The sequence below is a fragment of the Excalfactoria chinensis genome, chromosome 4 (assembly GCF_039878825.1).
Source record: "Excalfactoria chinensis isolate bCotChi1 chromosome 4, bCotChi1.hap2, whole genome shotgun sequence".
Taxonomy (NCBI): domain Eukaryota; kingdom Metazoa; phylum Chordata; class Aves; order Galliformes; family Phasianidae; genus Excalfactoria; species Excalfactoria chinensis.
The window spans coordinates 83,914,812-83,932,509 of record NC_092828.1 but is presented as its reverse complement, the minus strand read 5'-3'; the positions used below and the strand labels follow the sequence as shown (position 1 = coordinate 83,932,509).

The 17,698-nt window shown below is 49.2% G+C and overlaps 1 protein-coding gene and 1 long non-coding RNA gene across 4 annotated transcripts in view; both read left to right on the top strand.

Annotated features, from left to right (window-relative positions):
• Positions 1-42: 42 nt before the first annotated feature.
• LOC140251198 (uncharacterized) lies at positions 43-11,160 on the top strand. Of its 3 annotated transcripts, none has more exons than XR_011903378.1 (4): positions 43-128; positions 594-784; positions 5,450-5,573; positions 10,775-11,160. It is a non-coding gene; the product is annotated as an uncharacterized lncRNA (long non-coding RNA). The 3 variants fall into 3 exon arrangements; XR_011903377.1 differs by having other exon boundaries at positions 47-128; positions 651-784; XR_011903379.1 differs by lacking the exons at positions 43-128; positions 594-784 and adding an exon at positions 5,016-5,353.
• Positions 11,161-12,267: 1,107 nt separating this feature from the next.
• The window catches only part of HS6ST2 (heparan sulfate 6-O-sulfotransferase 2), a 96,991-nt gene continuing 91,560 nt past the window's right edge, over positions 12,268-17,698 (top strand). Inside the window, exon 1 of the mRNA XM_072336219.1 lies at positions 12,268-12,882. Coding sequence (XP_072192320.1) covers positions 12,371-12,882 — 512 coding nt within the window. The 5' untranslated portion in view covers positions 12,268-12,370. The remainder of the gene's footprint in view (positions 12,883-17,698) is intronic.

Below are 17,698 nucleotides of genomic sequence, written 5' to 3'. Positions count from 1 at the left end.
ATTAGTAGGCTTATCTCTACACTTGTGCTTACAGAGCTGTAACTGGAAGCACCAAAGGTCTGAAATGGCAGTGGTGAAGAGAGGTGGGCTTGCTGTGTTGGGCTTCTCCCCGCTAACAGGAATTGCAGGTACTATTCTACCAGCTTAGTAAATAGCCACTACCTGTCCCTGGCAGATTTTGGTAGGTGGGTGCTGCACAGGACTGGATGCAGAGCACAGCTTTGGTTTCCCATAGCAGATGTGGATACAGGATTGCATGTGGGCTAAAGATAGTATGTGGTCCTGTTTTGTCATCCTCTGTCACTTTAATGCACGTTATGTTGGATGGCCAGAATAGCTGGCTGAGCTAGGAGTTATCTCTCTGCCTCAGAATACCACAACTTAAGCAGTGTTTATCCTTCACTAATTCATTTAGGTGGAAGTTGGAATTTGAGAAGGTTAAAAGTTAAAAGGGAGAGGCTGATTGCTGTAAAGCACAGATTTAACTTGTGGTTTTCTATTTCTTCCTTACACTTTCTTTACTGGCCTGAGGCATGATAACAGAGCTGTCAGTATCTTCAGGCTGACTATTACAATCTCCTGAATGCTCTCAGGAAGCCAGCACCTCTCTCAAATGCAGCATTGCTGTGGCCAACATATCCTTCTTCCAGACAACTGAATATGGAAAAGAATACAAAAGCAGAGCCTGTCAGTCACCTGTGGGCGGTTGTCAGCATCTGGAAGGATGGATGCAGAAGTTAAGAGCAGCCATCTTCATCCAGTCACCTGTGTGCCTGAGTCAGAGGTAACTCCTTGGGAAGTGGGGTGCAAGTTCTTCTCTGGAACACATCTCAAGCCTGTGAACTTAATTATGGGTGTCCTGTGATGCTGCTCTCCTTTTTGTGTCACACAGGTCCTGCAGGGTCCTCCCCCAGCACCCCTTCACAACCCATCCTCTTCACTGTGAAAAATGCATCCCCCTGCACGTGCTGTTCCAGCCCTGACCCACACCACAGCAAGCACCCATCAGTTCAGCCTGCTCTTATTCATTTATTTTGTTATGCTGTTATGGCCCTCATCAGACACAGTGCTAATTAACTCAGTCCCACCCTAACAACTCCTGCATCGTCTCCCAGGTTTCCAGTGCAGGGGTTTGTAACAGATCATTCCTCCCAGGGGACCCCGATGGATGCTTTCCATGGTGAAGCTCCAGACATCAGACATGGGCATGGTCTGGGTGAGGTCTTAGGGCTGTGAGCACTTGGGGACTGTGCCCAGCTCTCATCCCAATGTATTGATGGGACACACTGCTGGTCTCCTGGCTTTATTCTGCCCCTATCTGCCTTAAGAGGGGCAGAAAACTCTCAGCACCTATTTTCAAATGGAAACCTTTTGTTTCCTTCTTGTTTTTATGCATTACAGTCACATTATAAAGAAGTCCCGTGGAACATTCAGCTACTTACTGCACAATTATAATCATATTTGTATACCTATAAGTAGGTCACCAGTCTCTTAGGTTAATCAATTACAGTGGCATTCACACCAGTTTCTTTCATAAATCACTGGTTTTTAGCATATCCACTGAGATAATGGAGGAAAACCATCTAATTTTGATCTAACTGGAATGAAATGTGAACGTGCATAATTTGCTCTTACAAAGTGTATCTAATGTTCTCTACATCTTTATTTATTTGTGCTGTTTCATGCTGCATATTGCCTAAGTGGCAAAAAAAAATTGCAAAGGCTGTTGCACTTAGAACTAAATGACCCACAATAATACAATTTATCTGTGTTTATGTTACATTGTTCTTCGTGACAGATATTTAATCACCCGCTTCTGATGGCTGATGCACTGATTACAAATCACAGTGAAATCTGGGGCCCAACTGCAAGCTCCTTGTGCGTGATACAAGAATATTTGGGAGAGCTGTTTTGCTGTGTATACCAAGCAGTTAAGTGGGAAGGGAGGACTTGACTCAGGCTGGAGGCTGTGAATGCTATAGGACATAGTGGGATGCCACTGTGTAGCATCTGCTGAGCTACAGTCACTGCAGCTGCTTTAATGCTTACCCAAGCTCAGTGAATGGGCTCCATCAGAGCCAAGTGTGTCTCTTTTATGCCTGCCTCACCTGCGTTTTGGCTGGCAAGGACGTTTGGACTGATCCATCAGCACCTCAGTGAGGGAAGCATCACCTCACCATGGCAGGCAGGTGGAGAGTGTGTCAGCTGAGACCATTGCCTGCCATAAGCTTCGTGGTATGCTTGCTGCAAACAAACAGCATTTATTGGGAAGTGCAAATGAACTGTCTGGAAGAGGTGCTGGCTCATACCCATTGCCTAGCTGCAAGCCGCTGCTCTCCATCCAGCCCCTCTTGGAGCAAGCAAATGCAAAAGCAGATATAGCAAATGCAAAGCAGATATAGCTTTCTGTCTGCATGAATGTCTGCCCTCAGATCCCCTCAGCTGCCAGTCTGGAAAATGCTGCTGTTGGAGAGGTGGAAATGCAGGGAGTGCATCCTGAGCCAAAACAGCATGCAGGTGAAACAGGGCTGCAGGGGTCACCTTGTGCAGAGTTACTGACTGCTGTGGAAATGAGTTATTGGTTAGGAAATGGACTCTTCTTGGAGCTGTGGAGCAGTTCTGTGCCCATTTCCAAACAAGACCTGAACAATCAGGTGAACGCCTGAGCTTAGATGGTGAGCAGCTCCTTGGTCTTGCCCAGCTTCCAGCCATGCTGCAAGCTCACTCTGGTCATGCCATGCCTTACAGCTCACAGCTCCAGGGTGAGCTCAGGGTCTCTGCAAACACCATGGCTCTGCCAGCAGGTGGGTCTGGCCCCAAAGAGGGCTGTGTGCCTGCTGTGTGCTCCTTGCAGCTGAGCATCCCTGTGTGGGAGGTTGGTGCTGGGAGAGGATGCTGCCAGAAACGTGCACAGTGGGAGCCAGCTGCTGTCACATTGCTCATCCCAAACGAGTTTGTGAAAGAGAGCTGGGTGGAAACCGTTCCTTTTTTTAACCTTAGTTACAACCTTATGCTAAAAATACTCCTCCTTTCAGAAGCAGCTGCTACCTGAGAAAAGAACAAACAGAGCCTTCAGAAACTCATGTGAGTTTTTGTGCGTGTTTTAGCAGAAAACCAAGATTTTTTTTAATGCTTGGATTAGTTTGTTATTCTTGCTTATTTTTTTCCCCACCTGAAATTGTTCTCTGACAGAAACTTCTCCAGCCTGTGTGGCCTGGCCAACCAGAAGGTCTGGTTTGTTATGAACATCACTACTTACTGTTTGGTTTTTGGTAGCCACAGGAGCCCTCAGCTCACGTGTTGCATTGGTCTTGGGCACTGTGTAGATATGGAGGCCATGTGTGGGGATGGGGGCACACAGGATGAAGGGGAGGGGGCTGGCACTTTGCGCTCAGCAAACAACCCTTGTGCCCCACAGTGTGGGCAATGGGAAGGGGTGCAGCTGACCTCCATGTGCTGGTTCTGCCACTGCTCAGCTCTGCTTTGGAGGAGTGTTTGTGAGGATTTACGTGTGTCAGGCTCCTATTTCAGGAGAGAAATCTGTCAGAAGATCATAAATGTTCTGAGCAATTTATGTTCACTGGTTTGGGCGCCTTAGCCCCAGGAGTAGATAAATTGTGGCTTAATGTTTTATTTCACACTTCCAGGGAATTTAGTGTCTTTGGAAGGCTTTGGGTCGATCGTCCCAGAGGGAAATTCTCTCTTGGTGGGATGGATAACTCATGGGAAGAGCAATCCCAGTGCTGTGGGCTGCTCCCTGGCACCATGCAGTGTATAGCAGGAGGTGCTGGAAAGTGTCTTCTTTGAAGTTTTTCTATCTGAGTAGAGAGAATTAATCTGTTTATAGTTCAATGGGAGTTTGGAAATCCTGCACGTCTGAAATGACAGCAGATGGCACAATAGAGGGTTTAGCTGAGTTTTAGGTACGCGGACAAGTTAAATTAATTAACAGTAATCTCTTTAAAATGTATGGCAGAGTAATACCAGCCTAGTCTATAGGAAGATTCTTAGGGACTTAATAAAGCTCTGAGAGTAATTAATTATGCACTAACCCATGGTTAAGCAGATGATATTATCATCCAGTCAGTGGGCAGAATTCGTGTTTACCATTTGACAAAGAGGACCATTAGTGTTTGCTTTGCTGGTGCCCACAAGGGATGCCCGCAGTCCCCCGGATGCCCACATGGACATGGGATGTCTTCAGCACTGGGGGAGAACTATACCAGAGTAAAGCATGTGGGGTCAGAGAGGTTACCTCGCTGGGGAAAATTGAGAACTTTGCTAAGAACAGATAGTTAGCTTATTACCTTATAAGCACCTATCTAAGCTCTGTTCAATTAATGAAACAGGATTTAAAGTAAAAAGGATTGGTACCAACCAAACCACTGAAATATAAGCTCTTCTAATTATGCCATAAGATAATGTCTACCGGATTAAAATTTTAATTAGCTTAATTTAGGAACAGAAAAAAGCATTAGACTTCTAGCTCTGAAACACATAAATGATATCAAGGGGAAGGGGAAAGAAAGTGTAAACGGGTTGGGTTTTGAGTACTTCCTCATGCCTGGTGCTTGCCATGAGAGCTCAGAAGATCCCGTCAGATTTGGGTAGCTGGGTTGGCTGCAGCAACTGCCTGGGAGTGAGGAGCTCTGGGTGTGGGTGCCTGGGCACTGCAGTGTCATTGGTCTTCTCCAGCAGTCCTTTTTAACATCAGCTGCCTGCAGTCCCTCCAGCTCTGCTTTCAGAAGGGAGAAACAGGCTGCTTATAACAGGCACTGTTGTTCTGTTGAGTTTTTGTTTTGTTTTTCTTTTTCCTTTGCTCTATTCATAGATTTAAAGGCCAAAACAGACCATTAAGTCCAACTAATCCTACATCCTGCTTGACAAAGGCCATCCTGCCTATCCCCTAATTCCTCAATACCGAGGCTGACCATGACCGTGTGATTATATACAGTCAGGAAAATGCACTACGAGAGCCTCTGTGTGCCTGGGCATGGAGCAGAACCCCACTGCAAACACCCAGCCTTGATTTAAAGACTTCAAGTGATGGATGATTTATATTATCCCTCCCAAAACCGCTCCAATACTTTATTACATTTACAGTAAAATAAGTCATTGAGGCTGATAGCATGGGGAGCCGTAACATGCAAAGTGCACGGTGCGTAGTTGCGTTTGGCTATGAGGTAAGGAATCCAACAAATCTCTTTTATGCCTTTTCAGGGAAGAAACAAAGACATTGGAACCATTTGCACAACACAGAAGCTCTCCAGCATGAGCCCTTAAAGGGCTGGAGGCTTGCTGGGGAAGCTTTGAGGAGGAGAGTTATAAAGAACAGAAGGTTTTACGATGCAAGGTTGAATGGGAAACTTTTATTGGAGGGGCTTGGCCAGCTCCTGTCCCATGGGGGAAAGGCAGAGGAATCTGAACGTACTGTTTTCTCTTTTGGAAGGTCAAAGCTGTTGCAGACAACGGTAAAGCAGCATAGGAGAAACACCCTTTCTCCTCTGTCATCGCTGTCAAAGACGGAGGAGGGGAAGAAGTCCCACACACCACATTTCAGCAAAGCCCTGAAGGTAAAAATGATCTCTTGGCTTGAAATTTATCTTAATGAGCAAAATCCAGCCAATGGAACAGAGTGCAGATGAAAGTGACAGATGGAATCATTTAAAGTTTGATTCTCTGCATGAGTGAAAATAATATTTCTGATAAGCTTGTGTGTTTGTTTGTTTCTTTTGGTAGATAGTGTTCTGCAAAGAGTCGCAGCCTCCAATTGGCAATTCCAGCTCTTTGGCAGATGATTTTATCCAGGGTCAGACCCACAGCTCTTGAAAATTCAGAACCTGAGGGAGTTCTGGAACTCTTCATCTCATGGTTACACCACAGCGTTGATCCAAGAGCTGGGGGCAGCATTCCTTGGCCAAGAGGTTTGTGCTGGATAGGAGCTGAGACCCTGAGTCTGAAGCTGCCCAGGATCAGTGTGCTGAGAATACCAACAAGCATCAATCAGGCAGTCTGGGAGAGCATACAGATATGTATCAATTTGTTCCCGAGTCTTTTCAGGCACAAACAACTGCAAGAATTTACCACTGCTATATAAAAATATAGTCTAGGACCCAGGCAGGTCTGTAAAAGTTGTGTGAAGCTGGAGGATGCATTTCCTTGTGGGAGATGTGCTGAATTTTGATGCTGAGAGGTGCTGTCATACACCCCTCGTAACAGTACAGTGCTATTGCTTATCCTTAATAGGGGAAGATAGGCAGAAGGAATAGAATCAGTGCTGTGCAATAAAATAATAGCTGCTTTACCATTTCCTTGCACAGGTAATTTTGGTTACTGTAATCTAGTGCAAACACAGCACGGAGCATAGCGTGTGCACAGCTGTGGCTGAGCAGGAACAAAAGCATTACCATTCTCCTTTGCCTAGTTATGTCCAGATCTGATCAATCAGCAGTTAACAAAGGTCCAAGATGACATAAAAGAGGGTTTTCTGTTAGCTCCTATAATTGAAAAGCCTTCTTGGGCTGGATTTTACGAAGCACAAGGCAAGTGCTCGACCATGCAGCCTCTCTGCAGGAGCACCACCACCAGCTCCCAAACCCTGCTCTCCTGTTAACGCAGACCCGATGGGGATGTGTCAGCACCCTGCCATGCTGCTTGGTCAGCTGGGAAGAGAAGAAAAGCACCGTGAGGAATGTCTGCAGCTGGATTCCAGCAGCAGATGAAAATAGCTGCTCCTATTTTAATCGGGAGGAGTGGCAGCACCGCACAAGCAGGACTGGCAGTCAGTGCTCTGCCACAAAGCTGGGATTCAAAGAGCAGTTGTGAGTCCGGGAATGCAAATGCAGAGCAGGGTTAAATGTGGCCCCAGGCCATCTGGCCCCGGTGGCTCCAATTTGGGATCAGGAGGTAGGGATTCGTGCTTCCTGTTTTCTTCCTTTTAGCTATAGCAAAGTGTGCTAACACTGAACATGAGGCGTTCTCAGGAAGCAACGAGGCTGCTGTGCTCCATGGCCTTTATTTGCACGCATCCCAGCCGGGGTTTGTCTGCTGAGTTGTATGTTGATTCTTGCCTAATTCCAGAAGTTTCACTGCACTGTAACGTGCATATTCCACTTCCTTGTGGATTTGCGGTGGCAGTGGAAGAAGGCAGAGAGAAAGGTGACCTTTTTCTCTCTTCCTTCTCATTTTCTTTTGTTGTGAGAAGCCTTTCACACATCAGGAAAGTGGAAGTCTTGCTTTCTCCCTCTTGTTTTTCTTAACCTAGAGGGGAATGTTTGCTGGATGCGCTTTTACAGGACTAGAACTGATATAAAGGACTGAAAATTTATCACCACATCTACGTAAGGGGTGAATTATTCATCTGCTGTCTCTGGTAAATCTGCTGTTGCAGAATCTCACTGTGAAACAAGAGCAGCTCTTTGTTTTGCTGGGCTATGAGATCGCTCCCCGCAGATCCATCAGCTGCTGCTCGGAGGCTCCGCGTAGGAAGCTGGCCTCGAAGCTTCCTTTCCTTATTTGATTAGGCTCAGGGTTCTTTTGACTCCACATTCATTTATTCTTCAATTCGTTTTGCAAATGAGGTAACTGCAGGAACCCGACCATGGAAATTTAAGACCTCTTCCTGTGATTTTGTTGTTCCTCCATGTGATCCGATCACATGCAGGGTTAATTCCCCAATTCCGTGGTGCCCGAATTCAGCATCAGTTTCAAGAAGCAAATATTGCCTCTGAGGTGCAATCTGTATGCAGAATGACTCCAAATTAAGTGATTATTAACTACGCTTGGAGTGAAGAGTGTCCAGGCAAAAGGGTGGTACCATTTTAATTACATCCTTTTCAAAGCTGATGAAATTAATTGCTCAGATTTCATAGGCTGCTCAGATTTCTGAGTGCTTTTGGACCAGATCTCTCTGTATTTACTCCACACAGGTCTACCTATTGTAATAACATTAGGTAGTATCATGACTTTTCCCACTGTTCATTTCAGAGCCACACAAAATGATTTCCCTCTTGGCTTTAGAAAGATGCAACAAATATTGTGAGTGCTTTATGGTCTTCCCCAAGGTGCGAAACTGCTTCTGAAGCCTGCTTTGCACTACCTGAGTTAGCCTTTTAGCTACCTTAATGGGGAGAATGCTGGAGGTTTTGTTCTGAAGGAGGTCAGAACCACCAGGCTGGCACTGTACGCAAGTTGGTGTACAAGAAAATAAAAGAAGAGGTGGGGAGGAACTTGGGAGGATGAGTGTTTTGCCAGGCTGCTGTTTCAGACCGGCCCCAGTGTGATCTCAGGACTAGGCACAAAATGTCTCTTGTGCCATATGGCCCCTGTGCTCACCCCCTTTCTAATGCCAGCTAATCTGCTGGTAAGTCCCTCCAAAGAGGGTGCTTCGTACTTTGCACACCTCACCCATAATCTCTTTCGGGGCCTGGTTGCTCTTTGGCTCCAATGCCAGATGGAATTAATATACCCATCACTGTAATTATTCAGACAAGCAAACAGTGGCAGCAGTACGGCCGTCCCAACTTCTCGCTTTTCCCACTGATTCAGTGGCATACTTGAAAGAGTCCTTTCATCCCCATGGATCCTGTTCCCTGGAGTTGTCCCAGGCTGTCCTCATCAAAAGGGAACTTGATGTTTCAGCAGTTTCTCAGCCAATTTCATGCTGGGATAAGAATCAGTGGTGATGAGATAGAGAGTGAATGAATGATACTGACTGTTGCCCAGAAGCTTGGTATATGTCCAGCCCCTCCTAGGGTCCTCTAAAACCTTTCACAGATCTATGTGTGAAATGGAAATTCAGCTGACAGCTCGTAAGTTGAAAGCCTGCCCTCCTTTTGGCCAGCTCCAATGGATGGTGGAAATCCAAGGTTCAGTGCAACAAGCAGTCTGGATGGATGGCGTCTGAGGCCATGTGCACTGAAGGAGGCACTTCTGAAAGCCTCCTGCACCCAGCAGATACTACGTATGTACCTCCCACTGAAGCCCATCGCCCCACATGTGACTTCTGCAAAGCTTATTTAATAGTCAGCAGTAGAATGAAACCATCAAGTATTATCTTCCAATCTCAGGTAGGTCCTTTCCATTTCTAGGTCATTAGCTCCAGCCCTCAAGGATTGCCCAGTTCCCCACTCTTTGGCTCCAGCCTTCAAGGACTGCCCAGTTCCCCACGCACCATAAAGCTTTGAGCAATGTTTCTATTTGTGAAGCTCTACAGGGAGGGGTAACTGCTAGATGAGTTCAAAAGCTGGAAGAAAGAGGAGCTTTTGGACACTCCAGGCTCTCCTCGAAGCATTGCATGATCCAGAGTGAGACATTACACTCTCGTCGAGTGTGCTTGGTGTTAGGAATGAGCAGTGGTGATGCCATAGTGACAAGAAGCGAAGCTTTGAGGGCTTTGATGCCCACGTTACAAAGAATATGCAAACTTGTATTATTCCTTTGATTAGCTGCTCTCTGATATGTCAGGTCCATGAATAATCAAGCTTCATTTTCTAATTAGTTTTACTCATCACCCCGCTGCTCCATGCCTTTGCTCATTTGCATACCCTTTTTCCAGATAAGGGCCTTATGCTGCGAGGCACCGGGGAAGCTCCTGTCCCACGATCCCATTTTCACAGCCCTTTGCTGGATGTTTCCTTGCCCCCAGCCCTGCTCCTCTTCTCACGCAGTGCCCTGGCTGCAGAATCTCTTTCTGCTCTGTGCTTTTCTTAAACCTCATTTCCCTTCAGCAACAGGGTGGTGTGTTCACGTTGCCTGGCTGACCTGGCTGATGAGTTTTGATTCCGGTATCCAGTTTCACCCAGAGAAGAAAGCTATCAAAGCACTTGGTTTGTACAAAGCATGTGGGAGCAGGAGGGGTCCTGCTGGGCAGTGGAGAACAAGGCTGGAGTATGAGCTCCATCACTTTAGGGATGTGCTGGGGAAAGAGTGGTTTTGAATGCCCTCGCCACAAATGTGTTTAACCATCGGCAGTCTCCGGCCAAGAGAAATCATTCCATAAAAGCAAGGTGCAGAAGTTAGGCTGGTGACAGTTATGATGATTGTTTTAAGAAATATGCTATTTTTGTAACATAGGAGGCTCTTCTGTAGTTATTTCCATTTGTCTTCTCCACCTTCCTGCACAGATACTCCATAAGAATCATCACCTTACAAGGGGATTTAGCAAAGCAAAGGGCTTGCTTATGATTCATTTAACCAGGTTCTTCTCATTGTGCATATAGTATATAGTAGTATAGTAGTATATATATAGTTTCTCCTCTCATTTCAGGATAACCCTACCTTGGCTGCTGTGCTTCTCAGCAGTTGGTGTGCCCCTGCCCGTGGGGCTCACAGCTCCTGCTAACAGGAAACTGCGATCCCTCCCTATGAGGCGGAGGTGTTAATGCCCAGCAAAGCTCAGTTTGCACGCTGACAGCCTGCTTACCTCGGAGCTGCCGTGTCTTTTCAAAGCACTCACCATTTGTCAGCCAAACGCAGTGGTGAAATTCAGATGCTGTGAAGGTCTTTATGAAAGGGACAGGGGTGTGATAATCCGTACCGTGCAAAGAGCTAACAAGAATTTCCTAAAGCTGCAAAGATCAATTCCATGCTCGAGGCGTGAGGCTTTGCATTGATCCATCTCCGGGCAAATACCTGCTGCCTTTACACACATCCTGCTGCCTTTTAGAAAGGTCTGCAGGTGAACGGTGTCAGCCCAAGAGGAGTCCCTGCACTAGGTCAGCTTGATCCCGCTTTCATGTCCATTTTGTCACTTCAGCTCCTTTTGTTCCAGCAGCTCCTTGCCTTGTGCCTGCCGACCATAAGGAACCAGCAGACCTGCATCTCACTCGAGGCGAACCTCATTTTCCTAGTGGCCTCGGATGAAAGCTGGGAGCATCGTTTGCATACAGCGGGTGAGAAGGCAGCAGGCTGGAGACCATCATTCATCGCTGAAAGGATGATCATTGTTTGTTTAGCTCATTCCAGAATAATGGCTCTGCTGGGAACACCAACCCAGTATGCATCATATCTTTTATAGTATATATTAATTTAGCGTAGACATTAGCCCATCATTATTCCCTCCTTTTAATTCTCATGTATTAGCATTCGGGATCAGTTTTAACCCAGCACACGTCTTTGTTATTTCACAGCGTAGAATAAATAAAGCTGGAGGCAAATGCATTTATTTTTTTATATAATACAAACGACTGTGGGGAAGTGATGGATATAAAGCACGGGAACGTCTTTATAATTTTAAAGCTTGAATTTCAGAACACAGAGTTTTCATTAAGCACTGCCATCCATTCATTGCGGGGAGACAGATATAAACAGAAGCAAATTAACTCAGTAGTTCTCATGCCTGGCATCTCTGTGATGGAATTGCTTATTATTGTGAGCGTAAATGTTTTCCAAATAGTTGAGGCATTGGGAAAGAAAGCAGGAAGGGAAGGGGAGGCTGCTCAGGGATAGAAACAATGAGGAAAACCCCTCCAAACACCCCTCATCTGTGGTGGAAGGACTTCAGGTGGGCTGTGGGAGCCCCATGGGAGGAGCAGAATGGAGGCTGGTTGGGACTTTGTGTTGTTGTCCTGTTTCTGATGAATAAATGATGCCACCTGGGAGGGCGGTTTGGAATTATTTTCTTCGCTGGCTGCTGCAAGCATTGGCAAATCCAGCTCGGAGCCGATCTTGTGAGTGGAGGAAAGGGGGCAACACGTGTGCCAGGGTGAGCGCCGCGAATACGGCAGGAGCCGAGGGCTGAGCATCATTGGCACGGCATGAATACACGAAGCGCTGGATCGGTGCTGAGCCCGGAGAGCCCTTGTGCTCGTTGTATTTAGAGCGCTCACACGGCGCACAGCGGTTCCAAAACACGCCGACAGAGACAGCGCGTGTTCGCCACCCGAACACGAGGAATCCACTCGGGGTGTGCAGCACCACCATCAGCACGGCACCAAAACCGGCGGGTCGGGTGGGGAAAAAAAGCACATTGGGATGAGCGCAGCAGGCGGGCACGGGGAGGGCTGCGGGACATCCGTAAGTGTAGGCCCGTGCGTGCGGGGCGGCCGCGAGCGACGAGCTGAGAGCCGCGGCTGCGGGGCGGCTCCGGGCCCATCCGCCGCGGTCCCGTAGCAGCGCCCGGCACGTGGAGCGGCGCCGCTCCCCGCTCGGCGGCGCTGGGCCCGCGGCGGGGCGGAGCGCGGGGCGGAGCCGTGCAGAGCCCGGGCCGGGGGGGGGGCGGGCGGCGGCGCGGGGGCTGCCGGGAAGGGCCGGCGGCGGCGGCGGAGGGGCGATGGCGGCGGAGCGCGGCCGGGGCGGCCCCCGGCGGCGGTGGCGGCGGCTGTGAGCGGCGGGGGCCGGTCGGCGGCGATGCGCGGCGCTCCCGGCGACGATGGAGGAGCGGTCGCACAAGGTGCTGCTGGCGCTGGTGATGCTGTTCCTCTTCGCGGTGATCGTGCTGCAGTACGTCTGCCCCGGTACCGAGTGCCAGCTGCTGCGGCTCCGCGCCCTCAGCCCCGCCGCCGCCGCCGACCCGTACCGGGCGGAGGACGAGACGCCGGCCCGCTTCGTGCCTCGTTTCAATTTCTCCGCCGGCGATCTGCTGCGGAGGGTGGACTTCAACATCAAAGGGGACGACCTGATCGTCTTCCTGCACATCCAGAAGACGGGCGGCACCACCTTCGGCCGCCACCTGGTCCGCAACATCCAGCTGGAGCAGCCCTGCGAGTGCCGCGCCGGGCAGAAGAAGTGCACCTGCCACCGGCCCGGCAAGCGGGAGACGTGGCTCTTCTCGCGCTTCTCTACCGGCTGGAGCTGCGGGCTGCACGCCGACTGGACCGAGCTGACCAACTGCGTGCCCTCGGTGGTGGACAGCAAGAAGGAGGTGCGGCTCCGGCCCTCCAGGTGAGAGCTGCGGCGGATGGGAGCGGGCTCGGGCCGAACAAAGCCGTCCCTCCGCGCCGCGCGCTGAGCGTTTAAATGATAATAACCCGCAGGCTGCCGCAATTAGAAGGAGCTTAGCGAGCTGCTGACGGCGAGCGTGGGTCAGGCCCGGGTTGCCGTGCGGCTCCTCCGGCTGCCCCGGGGCTCTGGCGCGTCCCCTGGCCGTGCTGCAGCTCCGTGGGCCCCGGGGATAAGTGCTACTGGGAAGGGCTGAAGTTTAGGTTATGCGAACGTTGGCAAAGCACGGAGGTTGTTCTGCGTCTGAGCGTTAGCTGTAGATATCTGCGCTGCCCTCCAGCCCTATCTCTGGTTCAGGTTTGCGGTTTGGATTTTAGCAGCCCTGCGCTTCCCTTAGAAGTTGCCAGCAGGACCGGAGTGCAGCTGGCTGCCCGGCCAGAGGTGCCCCTGCGTTCCTAAAGCTCGTTCCACCACGGCCGAGCGCCGTGCAGCACCGCGGTTGGGGTTTGGCTGTTCCTTCCCATTGCTCCGCTGGGAAATGAGGAGCTATGGGTGTCGGTGCTATTGTGCTGGGAGATTAATGGCAGGTCTCCTCACAATGAGGGTGCTGGTATACATCATGCTGTCTGAAGTCAAGTCTGAGCACGGATTTGCTTGAAATAGAGTGCAATTTCTTTCTAGAATTCCTTTTATATAGCGTGACACCACACTGCCATCTAGTAGAAAAATGGTTAGCGTCGTTATCTTTCCGTAGCCAAGATGAAGCTCTTCGTGAGACTCAGCTATTGTGATTCTTGCTCTTTTGTTTTCCTCCTTGCTTTCAGATTCAATCGTTTTGTTTTTGTGGCGCTCCATTTGCAAGCTCCAGGAGCGAGTTCTTTGCCCTCTGGGCGTATTACCTCCCCGGTTTCCCAGGCTTGTGTACTTTGTTTTACCTGTCCTATCAGCGTGTTGTTTTTCGGCAGAGATGGGAATGCATAACTGCTGCCTCTTGCAGAACACCTTCGAGTGAGCATTCCTTCCCCACCCCGGAGATGGCTCTGCCCTGCACAGCTGGGGGGCAACCCGGAGGCATTGGGTCCCCTTGGTGCTCAGGGTTAGTCAGAAAGATGGGACACGTGTAGCATCATAACAGGCTTTGTGAGCCCTCTTGACTTGAGATGGAAACCCAGAGGGCGAAGAAGATAAAGCTGCGATGATTATGTGTTAGGTAGAAGCCTGCTCCCTAAAAGCCTTTGAAACTACGTTACGTTTTTAATAACCTAATTACACAGCTGGCTTAGTAGCTACAGTTATTCTCCCAAACAACGCCTTGACAAGTAATTATTTGGGCTGCAACTTCTAAATGTTGAAAAATACAGAGGGAGACGTTCATAAATGAACTCTCGTCCCTTCAGGTCTTCCCGCACATTGTGATGTCCCGTGTTTAATTTTATTTTGCGTGCTCGATTTAGAGACCTTCAGCTGACAACCACTTAATTAGCACCTATTTGGAGTGCCGGTAAGGGACGCTCATCCAGGAGCGTTCTGCACAGATAATAGCTCCTTTCAGAGCAGGGGAGGTGTGGGATGAAGTGGCTGAGCCGAGGAGCCGGGCTGACTGCGGCTCTGAGCGGGGCCAGCCTGGCTGCCCCTGTGCTGTGGTCTTTGGAGGGGGATGGGGGGCTGTAAGGTCAGCGTGGGTGCATCAGGGAATGGAGAAGGATTTAGTCGGGAGCTGGGAGGGAAGCTTGGTGAGGGTGGGAAATCCTGCTTATAGTGAGAGCGATGAAGAGTGGACCTGCTGTAAGGGTGGTTTGAACAGCTTGGCAGCTGCGTTTAGTGCTCTGTAGTTATTGTATCTTGGCTGCCCAGCCTTGTCTGGGAATAGCCAAATGAGAAAAGAGTTGTTCCAGCAAACTTTCCGGTTTGCATCTGTATGTCATTAGTTTGCACAGAGGTTTGTGCTGAGGAGCACGGGGTGCCTGCTTGAGGCTGGTTAGGTTGGCAATTAGCTGGACCGTTCCCCAGCAGCCTCTGCTTTTATATAAAAGTTGAGCCTTTGTTTAGGAAATCCATAAGATCCCTTCCTGGATCTCTAAGGTTCAACATCACCACGATGGGATCAGGCTCCGGGCTTTGCCTGTGGAGAATCTAGTTGCCTGGATCTTTCCTTCTTCAGCCGCTGCTCTTAATCCCATCAGCAATCTGCCCCTGTTTTCTTTGGGAATCAGAGTTGAAGTTCCTGCACCGGAGCTGTAGAAGTAAATACTTGGGGTGGCTCTTAGTGATAGATACACGTTTGTTTTTAACTTTGAATTTGTCACAGCTGTACTTTCCTGCCTCTGAGCATGTCAGTTACCAAAACTTGCTTTGCTTCGGAGTGGCGGCCTGTGCTCTTTAATATGAGTTAATACATAAACAGAGCTGCTGTCTCGTCCTCCTGACTGACCGCCTCTCCCTGCAGCTGGCTTTGCTTTCAGTTGGCTTTAGCAAATGGGCACAGAAGGGAGCAGCAGCACTGCAGCATCCTGAAAGCTCAGGGAAGTGAAGGGGGTAGGCACGGGCTGAGCTGGGGCTTTTGGGAGCTCTGGATTTGCTGCCTGGGAGCCTGGTGGAGTGGGCTGATGGCAGTGGTGGAAAGGAAGGGGTTGTCTCAACCACTTGGCATCGATGGTGAGAAAGGAGAGATGTGCCTTTTCCTAGTCATGAGTGACTGACTTGGGTCACTTGATTGATTGTGGAAGCCTCAAAGCTCTTGGCACACTGAACTGAAGCAGCATTCAAAGTAACTGTGCATGAGAGCATCCCACAACTGAGATTCCACTCGGCTCTGGCTAATTATTATGGGAAGTATCTACTGAACTTGTCTATAGCAATAAATCCAGTGGCACCGCTGCAAAAAGCAAAAGGGCTTGGGGTTAGGCTGGAAACTGTAATGAGAGATGGGAGCAAATACAGATACCTGTGTTTTTAAGTGGTGTCGTGGCTTTGTACCCTCACTGGGTGAGTTGCGGCAGTGGGTAGCGGTCAGGCTGGACTTGGTGTCCCTTCTGGCTGGTGTTGAAAGGAGGAGAGATGTCCTTAACGAGCTCTCAGAAGGCTGGAGCCAGGAAGTCTGGAGGCAGTGTTAGGCAGCTCATCCCAGCCTGCTGGGCCAGCAGTAGGGCTGGAAGTTGCTGGCTTTGGGAGAGTCTGATGCTGGCACCACCGTAATTGTGTTCTGTGACAGAAAAAAACCCGGGCACTGCGTGGGTGTCCTTGCCATGTAACTTGGAAGGGTTTAATTAACATCAAGGGATACCTTACGAAAATCTAAATAAAAGATGCATTCAAACGTTTTCCAGCACGTTGGAAGCGTTTATGGTGTTTGGCTCCTTTGGCTGAGCAGATTAATTGCTGCGCTCTTGGATGATAGGGTGGGAGTTGCATTTGCAAATCTCTGTTTGGAGGCCACACGTGGGGCTACTTGCTGGTAGAGCCCCTGGAAGGAGGTGGCTTGCTGCAGGCAGTGTGGCCATCAGCTCTGGCTCTCAGCTGCTCCTGAGGTGTGCTCTGTGTTTGGCTTTTTGCAGCTTATGCTCGAAGGGGGAAAATCTGTGTAGCAGAAGTTGCTGCGGGGAAGTTTTGCATCGGTGCAGCATTTCCCCTGTCTGCAAGGGCTTCAGATGAGTCTCAAGGTGCTCCGATGCTCAGGGCTGATAATGATGAGATTCTGTCCAGCTTTGGCAGGAGGTGGGCAATTAAAAACCACTGGAAGCTGGTGGAGCAGAAACCCTTTCTGCAGAGGTGCTTTCCTTCTGGGGAGCAGTCATACCCTGTGCTGTGTCAGGGCTGGCTGCTTGTTGCTCCTCATGCTGTGAGACTGATAGTGCTCCTATGTCTGGACACTGCCTGAATTAGGCAGGGTTATCACTTAACCACGATGCTGGTGACCAAAAGGCTGGAAGTGAGCAAAAGGAGAAGGGCAGGGAGCAGCCTGCCATGGCCATGGGGCTCCCATTCTGTCACAGGGCTGAGCTGGACCTGGTGTATGATGGGGGCAGTGGTGCAGCCTGCAGGCTGGTGGCCCTGAGGGGACGGTGGGAGCACTGCCATACTTCAGGTTGCTTGGCATAATCCCCTTACAGGGCCTGACCTTGGAGGCCTTGGTCACGAACTTAAATTTGCTATTTTAAAGCTTGCCCGAAAGCTCCCTAAATTGATAATGCCAGTTTGCAGACAGCTGTTGGACTTCTTAAAGGGACCATCTCAAAGGGATTAAAGAAAAATCATTTTCCCTATTAGGCCTTTTCAGTTCTGCTCTCAATGTTTAACAGAGCGCAAAGTGACTTTTGGTGATTTAAACGTGGCTTTTTAGCACGCGTTTCCTACCGCCTTTTATTTCAAATGAGGAAAATTTGACTGTGGGGGTGAGGGATGAATATTCTACTGCAGTAAATAACCAGCAGGGATGGCAGCAGAACAAGAGGCGAGGCAGGGAGGGTTCCCTGTGCTGCTTGTTCCATTTGTTATCCAGGTCAGCCCTCCCTGAAGAACAGAGTGGGGATGGGAGCACCGTAGCACAATGCTGTAGTACTGAGATACACCATTACTTTGTATTGAAAAGGTGCCTTTCTGCAAATAGATGTGGGTTTTCTTTTTTTTTCCTAGGAATGTATAAATATTAAAAGGAAACTATAAATACGTGCTTCAACTGTATTAAAATAGACTCAGATTGTGCCATGTGATTCCTCTTCATAACTCGATAACCTTTGCGAAAGGTTATCGAAGGCACTTCGAAGTCGAGCGTCACCGATAGGTTGGTTGTTATTATGAAAAGGCAGATTTGTTAAGTTTT